At 37.9% G+C, this 10,419-nt stretch overlaps 1 protein-coding gene across 2 annotated transcripts; it reads right to left on the bottom strand.

The window, feature by feature from the left end:
- Window positions 1-7,292: 7,292 nt before the first annotated feature.
- On the bottom strand, window positions 7,293-9,943 carry LOC116212422. Of its 2 annotated transcripts, XM_031547032.1 has the most exons (6): window positions 9,491-9,942; window positions 9,290-9,396; window positions 8,858-8,955; window positions 8,290-8,495; window positions 7,747-7,796; window positions 7,293-7,666 (listed from the first exon to the last, which is right to left on the bottom strand). In XM_031547032.1, the coding sequence occupies exons 1-6, from the start codon at window positions 9,834-9,836 to the stop codon at window positions 7,628-7,630; spliced, it is 846 nt and encodes a 281-aa protein (XP_031402892.1). In that variant the 5' UTR covers window positions 9,837-9,942; the 3' UTR covers window positions 7,293-7,627. The 2 variants fall into 2 exon arrangements, with proteins under 2 accessions (XP_031402892.1, XP_031402893.1); XM_031547033.1 differs by lacking the exons at window positions 7,293-7,666; window positions 7,747-7,796; window positions 8,290-8,495 and having other exon boundaries at window positions 8,854-8,955; window positions 9,491-9,943.
- Between the last annotated feature and the right edge of the window lie 476 nt (window positions 9,944-10,419).

Below are 10,419 nucleotides of genomic sequence, written 5' to 3' on the forward strand. Positions count from 1 at the left end.
ACGTGATGGTATACATTTTCATTCGGTAATCAAAAGGGTAATCAAAATGTTTCTTATTCGATATTCATTGAGAATCATTCATATTCCTTTATTAATTATTAGAATTTTTTTTATATATTAGACTCATTGAACTCTTTATCTAATTAAAAAAATAAAAATGAAGCCGCCTATTCTGAAAAAAAAACGAAGGTCCGGTCCAATATGATTGTGCCACGTCAACTCGATGGAGGGATTCAACCAATAGCAGCAGGACCCCACCTCTGCTCCATAAAGGCCTCAGAGAAAGGGGGATCGGATCAGCATTTCTGGGACGGTAGGCGCTTTCCGGAGGGCGATTGGGGCGCGCCCACCGGATTGTCCCCTTGCCAATTGAATTGAGAGCATCTTGTCCATCCATTTCAAACTTTTTTTTTTAAGTCACCAGCATGCTCAATTTATTGAATAATATATTGGTTCCGTTCAATAGTCGATTTGGTCTTGATCGCAAGGAATTTATAATGAGTTTTGAATATCTGTATTACAGATATAGTCCGTTCACTAGAGAGTAGAGACTCAATTTATCATTGAGACACGTTAGTTGCCAATTACATTATATATTGATTATATGATATACAATGTATTTGCTCCAATATTTTTAAACGTTCAGATGATATTATTTCAGAACGTATACATTATGTATAGATGATATGTACAATGTACTTGCCCCGTTTTCAACGTTCTGATAATCTAAAGCTCGAAAATCAACTTCATGCAAGAAAGATTGTGTCAATATTGAATAAGAAAAAAAACAACTAATTATCAGCTTACACAATGCGAAACCAATCAACCAAACTGTGGATAGAAAAGGACCGTATATATGCGCATTCGAGCTTTCTTTCGACCACCGGATCAATCTGACCTGCCGTAAGCAAGATTGGCTTCATATCTGGTTGTTGTCATGATCATTGTAGTTCTTTCACGGTAGCAGGGAAGCTCGATAATGAGGAGGTTCGCAAGATCGCTACCGGTTCTGCCTACTGTAATCATATAGTTTCGTATGTATTTATTATTGTCCAATATGATGGAAAACTAAAGAATACTAAGACCACATTGTATTGTAATAAATAAGAAGTTCGATTCTGAGCCTTGAGGGATAACAACGAATCATCTGAAGAGTGTAATGGAAGGTTTCATTTCATTTGGTTCATTCAATTAGCTAGACAATCACATCGTGCAATATCAAAGTACTATTTCATTAAGTAACTAGGTTACTGAATCCGTACGCTGCGTGGATTTTATAAAGAAAAATTTATCTTAAAAATTTAAATATAAAGACAATAATTGCTATCATTTTATTATTTGTATTAGTGTATAGAAAATTCATTTTTTTATACTATATAAACTTCAATAGGATAAATTTCAAACCCATGCGTTAAATAATATTAATTGAAGAATTCGAACAAATAATTCATATAAAACACTTCATATATATATAATCATAATCATCAATCAGATTTATAGAAAAATATTTTTAAAATCTTAAAAATTTAAATTCCTTAGCTTTAATTAATGAATGAATAATAATCATAAAATCTATAAATTTTTAAAATTAGTATTAAGCTTATTTGTATTCTCAATCACATTTCATGTATTAAGTTTCGTGAATTTGAATAATTTTCGATAAAATGGGTTCGATGTGAGATTTCTTGATTGAACTTTTATAAAGCTAATAATGATTTTTAAAAACTATTTTTAGATTTTAAATAATTTATAATTTCCTTAGTATTATGAATAATTATTAACTAATGATCTCCTTAAAATTATGAAATATCGATAAGTGATTAATATATTTCTTTGGATATATTTATTCCTTTATAGGCAATAATAATTATTATTTAATTTTTTATCGTATATTAATTTATTGAGACATTTACTATTGGATATATTTATTTATTTACTTGCATAATAATAATTATTTAATTTATATATTGCATATTAATTTTATTGGGACATTTACTATTGGATATATTTATTTTTCTTTATAATTATTACTAATATTATTATTGTGACCTAAAATCTATATTGCATATTAATTTTTAGGATAAATTGCACCGGTGGTCCAAAAAATTTTATAAATGTTTCAATATGGTACAAAAAGTTTTTTTTGCTACTTGATGGTACAAAATATTTCAAAGTTGTTTTAGTATAGTATAAACCGTCATCTCACCATTGACGCCGTCAAGTCGTCCTTTACAAAATCTGTAAATTTTACACCATCATGTAACTTACGTAAAACATTTTGTACTATTAAGTTACAACTTCAAAACATTTTGCACTATCATGTAAGGTCCCACAAAATTCGATTTTGCACCATCTGTGTCGGTTTGACGGCGTCAATAGCGAGATGACGGTTTGTACTATACTGAAACAATTTTGAAACATTTTGTACCATCAAGTAGTAAAAAAAACTTTTTGTACCATATTGAAACATTTGTAAAACTTTTTGGACTACAAGTGCAATTTACCCTAATTTTTATGAAGACTTTTACTATTGAGTATATTTATTTCTTTATAATTATTACCATTATTATTGTGATTTAAAAGATATATTGCATATTAATTTATTAAAGCATTTACCGTCTTCCCTATTTATTCAAGTGGATACAACTTTATATATATAGAGATTTACATAAATATATATTCTTTTATCGTGATCATATGATACTCAACGCAACCATGCGACTGAGAAAATTTTGAATGATCCTACCTCATAATGATGTGGTGAGGATGAACCAATAAGATTGCTTCAATTAAGAAGACTTATCACAATTAATCGAGTGATTAGCACTTATTATTTAGTTTATTGCAATTTAATTGGTTCTTCCTCATGCTATGTGGTGAGGTAATATCACCCAATAATCTCTCCATGTGACTGGATCTCGATATCTGAATGGGTTCGCATACATTATTGGACATCTTAATTCCGAAGCTGATTTGGGCATACTCCATGCCCTAATCTAAAGAAGTCCTCAATTATGCTGCGAGGTTGGGCCTGCGAGCAACCATTAAGGAAATACCTTTATAGATACTGATAATGGAGGAAAGCACAACCATTAAGGGAAAAAAAAAGGGTTATTATTGGTCGATGACGTGTTTGTCATTTGCCGATATATTGCAATAGTGCTTCAAAAACAATGTCGAAAGATCACACAATATCCATGTGGTCATGCAGGCAGAATCGGGTACCAAAGTAATGAACATTTTGCACCAGTGGATAACAGATGCACATGTTAATTAAGACTGACAAGCTCAAGCATTCACCACCAGAAAGAAAGTCTAAGTCTATAACTCGGAATCGATTACAGTTAACTAGTCCATAGGGCAACCACACAAGGCAAAATAGCTCAATAACAGCTCAGCTGCATCCACTTCTTAGGACGATCTGCAGCTTTTTTAACTACTATTGATAATCATAATTGTCATCGACATCGTCATAATGTTGTTAAAGACGATGAGAAAACTGTCTACTACTTCTTGCGGAGATCACGAAAGTAACCTGCTGGATCGCCCTCAAAGTCGTCACTGAAGATGCGATGACTCCTTCCCGGGGCTTTCATTGTCTTCCTATCCCCAGAACTCCCAAAAAGAGATGCTATCCATCCAATGATGGCCAACCCCACGATTGCTAACCCTGCGACCGCTACATCTCCGATAGTTATTCAGTTGTTGTGGCTCGTATTGGAGGGATCTTCTCCGTCGTTTCTGGAGCTCTCCATGCTCTCACAACAGCCCAATATTGTTTCTGCGTCCCTGCCAGTAATTCCTAAAGTTGCCCTGCTTTGCAAATGTCAGAAGATTTCATCCAAATTTATAGAGGGAGAATTGGGGAGGTCAATGGTCAAAATGATTTACTATATTTTGTTGATTCCCCAAGTCCATATGGAAGTGAGGAAGGTCGCTTCTTCTGCATGGCGAACACATGCAACTTGTCTTTTACTCTTCATCAGTGCTTTTCATTTACTTCTTCGTGTCCCGATGATCCTTTGGTAATCAGCTATAGCCCGAGTAATTTACCCGCTCATCTGATTTTATTATATTAATCCCGATCTAGGCCATAGCTACACCGGGACTCAAGGTTCTGGACACACTACGACCACAATAGACCCAGAGCACAGTATTACCGTAAGCGGGTTCAACAACATATATAAAGGGGAAACTTGGACTTCTGACCTGAAACTTGGAATACCAGCGCATTACCACATGGGTATATCGGACTGGATGCTCCAATTGCAGGTCATGTTTTTCGATTTTAAACAGTCAACGAAGGACTTTAGCTGGCGCTCCGATTCCCAGACCCAACAGAGGTCCGCCCGTTAACAACTAAACCCCAGTTGGATGTTCAGAATCTATACGGACACCCCAATCCCACTTCCCAGACAACAGAAGATGGTCCGCAATCCACTTCCAACAGTTAACAACTAAACCCCACATCGAGTTTAACTCCTATTCCTCAGGGATGTTCAGAATCTATGATGGAAAGGACACTGGACGTGCCCAATGAAACTGTTGCAATTTACGAAGCAGAAGGAATAAGAGGCCTATATATTCGAGTTTGAATATTGGATAAAGAACGTACGCATTACACAGATTTACGAAATATAGATGAATTATACGCAAGTGAAGAGTTAAGGTACTAAGTCCTGGAAGCGTAGTTCTATCCCTTCACAGTTAGAAGTTTCTGAATATCAGTGTGTTTCCGAAGGTTTCATTTGATCTCGTTAATTCTTTACGTTTTGCATAATGGTCAAGTACTTGAATGCATGTTCTTTCCTTCAATTTCCCCTTTTCTGAAATCCTTTTTTTCGGCTGGAATTAGGACATGTTCTCAAACTGGATTTGTGTACAATAAGAAGGAAAACCTTGATACACGATGGTGACTGAGCTTGGAATTACCAGTCTTCCCATGCCCCAATCAAGTCTTATCATACCAATTATCATACCAGTCGAATGAGAGCAAAATTTTACCTTTTTCGGGCCTATATGATCTGACACGTCCCAAAACAATACTTTCCAATTGAATGACACGGCTAGCAGCCAGGTGCCTTCAGGTGATGTTGACAGAATACGGGCTTTGTCTATAACCACCCTTCCTTGGCTAATTTCCCGCATAGATGTGTTATCTCCTTCCTGGACAGATTTGGTCGCTTGTCGCAATTTACATGAGTCAACCACGTAAAACCCTGCAAACAAAACTCTTATACTGAGAGTGGGTGCGAAATACAATGAGAGTGGGTAGGGTACTGCCTACCCAAAGAATCGGGGATGAACAAGTGATCACGGGCTCTGGCGAGACCCCGAAACCGGAATGTTGTCTTCATGTGGCGATTTCAGTTTCTCGGTCACCGGAGGATGGATGTGGAGGGCCTCACCGACCCTTGAGAGTCTGAAGCTGTCGTCACGGAGACTTCGCCTTCTGACTTCCTTGTGTGCATCCGTAAAATCCCTCTCCTCCAGGACATAGGCCATGATCGGAGAGATGATAGGAGAGAGTGGGAGGGTCGCTCTCACACTATGTTTGGATATTCTTCACTAAGGAATTTGGAGGGCGAGGGGTTTGGAGGGTTATGAAAGAGTTGCGAAACTCTTATTTGAATAGAACTCATTAAGAAATTCGGAGGAATTTGATTGAAATATTTTTGTTATGTTGAATTTGTTTTGGGACTGAATTGTCAAATTATTATTTTTTTAACAAAAAGATGCACAAAAACCTCCTAAATCTTTCGATTTGGTGGGGTTTAATTTATGGCATTTAAAGGAGTTTGAAGGTGTTTCAAGCCCCTTTAAAACCTCTATAAATTTTTTCTCAAATAAGGTTATCGGAGGGGTTTATAAGATCTCCAAACCCTTCCACCTCCGAAAACTCCAGGACCCCTCAATCCAGACAAAGCGCAAGACAGACGGCAGGAAGAACAGACGAGAGTGACGAGGAGGTGAGTAGGACTAGGCTGGGTTGCATGGGCCTTACTTGTAGCTGTATGCATTCGGTTTGTCATCTGTGTTAGTTAGTTCTCCATGTTGTAGAAATTGTCAATGATATTCACCGTCATTCCCTAATAATTCAGGCCCTAGAAATCGAAGCATCCCCAAAAATCTACAGTCGACAATCGAAGGCCATGGCCGACTCGATAACAGAAGGATTTGATTCAAGCCAAACAACTAATTACAAGCTTGGAAAGTTAAAACAAAAAAAAACAAAAAAAGGAGAAAGAAAAAGAAAAGAAGATAAACTTTGACAGGAACCGTCTCATACATAGAAATTCAATCATCAAACACTTGAACCAAGCCATATGCTAAGGGAATTAAAACAAGACACTCCTTCAATGTCTGAAAGGCACGTCGAGCCTGGAAACATGATTATATTGGAGAATTTTTAGTACGATACATATGAGTTAATCAAAAATAAAGTGCAGGAATATCTGGTTACATATAGCAAGGTCAATATTTTCTTCTTCAAGATATGATTGCGAAATATAAATAAAGATTGCCTCAAATAGGCCGCACGGCCAAATGAATCATGCCAACCCCAGAAAGTTACAAATCTAAAAAAAACTCAAAATTTTTATGGCAGCATAGCGTTCCATGGTTTTATGCAAATTCATGGGCTGACTGGCTAAAAGTGATAAAATGTTGTCATAATCATCGGAGAATTTTCAGATCCAAGCATATACTCCGTAGGCATCGACACAAATTAACAACCTTGCAATGCAAACTACGTTGTCCAAGGTTGAAAAATAGAAGAAACAAACTTATTTCTAAGATAAGTAGCTGATGCAGGGGATTTATGAACCGTTTACCATTCAAGTAACCAAAGTCAAGTAAGTATATTATGAATCAGTTGAGGAAATATTCTTGTAATGTAAAGGAACATAAGATGTCCTGATCCCGAGTTTAATTTGCTTCTTCCGTGAAGAAATCAATAGTCGAATGGGATAATTCAACGGTTCAATATACTTCTTCGCATCCCGAATGATTGGATAACTGTCCTCATTATCCGCTTATAGCGATTAATTTTGACCCATCAATCCCTTGATTATAATATTGATTCATCTGACTATGAACAGAATGGCCTTATCCAGCTTTACATTCATCAAAATATCGAAATCATTCAGAGACATTCGTTGCATTCCACTCTTGTTGCTTTCAGTGGACGCGTCCTATATTTTTCGATCGAAACAATTAATAGGAGCAAGAACGTGTCCTATATTTTTCTATGCCGGGACCGAATGGAAAATGGTCCGAATCCACCTCCCACAATCAAGAACCTATCCACCATATCAATTTGAATTCCATTACCTCGAGCATGTTCCGAAAGTCCGCTTCAGATGGAAACACTGTACATAGCAAATATTGTTGCAAATTTACAAAGTAGAACGAATAAGAGGCCTATATATTGGAGTATGCATTAGCATGCATTACACAGATTTACGAATTATATAGACGGCTTATAGATGAGCAAAAGGTTCAGTATTGAACAATGGTAGAGGGCCAACCTGCACCTCTCTTTCGTTCCATCACTTCCCTGCAGTTTGGAAATGAAAGCTTCACTTCTTAATTCCCGAAACTCATGCAAGTTTGTAGCTGCTGCCTCTCATGTGAGTTTCTGCTGATCCTCTTCATCCTCATCATCCTGCAGGATCCATGAATCTTGTTCAATACCGAGGAAAGATAAATATTTAAAGCAAAGTCAGCGATAGAACTCAGACTTACTAAATTGTCGATCTTGTCAAAGTCATCACTGAAGCTTGCTTCAACATCATCTAGAAGACAATGAAGATAATTATCAGATAAAATAACAAAAAGCGCAACAAAATATTAAAAGAAAATGTAAAAAAAAAAAAGAAAAAAAAAAGAAAGAAAGAAGTAAAGATAATATTTACAGAGCAGTCATCTTCTATCTATGAACTTTCATTGGTCAATGACATGCATAAGCCCCTCCAGCGATGGATATGTATGCAAACTTGAAGGAAGGAACTTATACAACATTAACGTGTCCTTATTCATCTGATGGCTTAAGTTTCAGAGCTACAATAGAAAGAAAATGTAGACAGTCCAGGCAGACAAAGCAAGCAGTAAGCTTAACCACGATGGAGTGGCTTTGCAACTACATATTTCCCATTTATTTTCCATACGGTACCAAGTCATAGTTGGCATTGAAGTTGACAACATATAAATCTTGAAGTTCGGGGCTTTGAGTTAAACTCGAGCAATCTATTTTAGCTAGTATTCACTTTGAAAAGCAAAAGACAGTACCTTGAGCTCCATCGCTGTCCTCGAGATCCCCCAGAAGAAATGAATCCAAGTCCTGCTGAGTTGATGATGAAGTTGAGCCCTTGCTCTCAATACTCTTTCCCGACTCAGATTTCTGGTTCTCTTCAGATGCAGCTTGTGTCGATTTGTTTTCTTTAGCTTGTTCTGCTGCTTTGAGCTTGGCCTTTTCCATATACTTATTCTCATACCTATCACAAGATGCATAAGAGGAGACTGCTCATTTTAGACTAATCTGCAAGTCAATTGAAAACCAAATCGCATTTTAAACATCTTGGAATGGAAAGAAACGGAAGAACTGTCAAATTTCAAGATGAAGATTCAAGAGTTTGCAGATTAATCTTCGCAAACTAGTTTTTCAAAATAAGGATCAAAGCTAAAAATAACCTCTTTCATCTCCTTAAGTTAAGCAAAATATTACATTCCAGTCAGGCCATTTTACTTAATACGATAATCTACAAGTTCATTATGTGCGTAAAATACCAAAGCTTAATGTGTGGAGCTTCGTTTCATACCCACATTTAAGACATTTAATCAATCAAAACTAACTTACGGGGATACATAAGTGTTGACGAGGGTGAAGTAGATCCCCCAAAACCTCCTCTCTTTCATGACCCGGGGGCACAATTCATAACGCAGTTTTGAGATTTCCTGCAGACCAATAAAACAACTAGATTAGTTTTTTATGCACCTTCGTCTGCTACAGAATTGTAGAAACTATTTCAAATGACATAACTTATACAGGAATTCTGGAAACTCAAACGGAAATATTATCATTCACATGCTACAAACGAATTTAGAGATGCTTCCATTTCAGCAAGGATATCAAAGATCCATTGCAGTGTCTAACAGTGATAACAGAGCTCAGTACGATTGAGCCGAAAACTCGAATAATTCACAATGTAACAAATTCTTCGTGCACAGGCACTGATCATCGAATACTAGCAGAGCAAATTCCGACAAGTAAGACAGGTAAGAAATGTACCTTGACAGTGGTAAGGACGAGGGTGGCGTGCTTCGCTTGCCACTCGTTAAGATCCTGCCTCACGTTCGAGGCCAGGGGAGACTCATCGGACGCCTGCGGATCATCATCTACACATCAACCAAACCACAGATCGATAAAAACAAAGAACATGCGCGAGCATCGGCAACGAAAACCTTCAAGACCGACGGAAAACTTTCTTACCTTGAACAGGAAAGCTCTGGAAGGTCGTGGCGGTGAATCCCTTGACGAAGTCCCTCAGATCAGCGGTGACCCCGAGCTCCTCGGCGTCGAGCTCCGGGCCGGCATTGGTGAAGGAGCCAGCGATCTGCGGGCCGATGGAGTCGGAGATGGACCTGAGCTGATCGGCTTGCTTGAGGGCGGCGAGCTTCAGCTGGTCGGCAGCCTTGGAGGCTTCGAGGGCGAGATCCTTGGACTTCTTGGTGGTCTCGGAGATCAGATCGGAGAGGTTGGCGGAATTGGCGACGGTCTGGGACTTCTTGGCCGCCTCCTCGGCGAAGGTCTTCGCTCTCTTCCACCAATCCTCCATTGCCGCTCCGCTCTCTCGCTCGCTCGCTCGCTCGCTTCAGCCTTCTGTCAGTCTCACTGTACAGTGCGATTTCCAGTTCGTTTCCATGTGGCCGCCCATACTTTGCTTCCCATCTCGGATGCTTGAGATTCCGAACCCACTGCACGATGTCGTTTTCATGTTGAGCACAACAATTTCTACTGGGCCGGGCTGGGCTTACTCTGAAAGAGAAACCCAGAAGAAGTGGGCCTGGACTTAACCAACCCAAGCCCATACAGTAAGTTTGGCAGTCGCATCTTCTTTCTTTTTCGTTTTACTCCGATTTATAGGGCGGCCTACTAAGTACTAAACTAGTTATGGATGGCCGGCCATTTTCGAATGAGACATGCAAAAAAATGAAAATAGGGAATATGCTCGTATATATATATATATTATTTTTTTTTCTGTTAAGTTTTTACTATAATAAAGTAGTTAGGGATTGGCACACCCGTTGCACGGTGTAAGAAGATTAAATGTGTATGTATTTCCTATATATCACGAAACTGTTTAATTTATGCAGAGAACCTTTGGTTTTTGGCTAAAATTATAATATTTATCCACCGAA

Source organism: Punica granatum, chromosome 6 (genome assembly GCF_007655135.1).
Source record: "Punica granatum isolate Tunisia-2019 chromosome 6, ASM765513v2, whole genome shotgun sequence".
Taxonomy (NCBI): Eukaryota; Viridiplantae; Streptophyta; class Magnoliopsida; order Myrtales; family Lythraceae; genus Punica; species Punica granatum.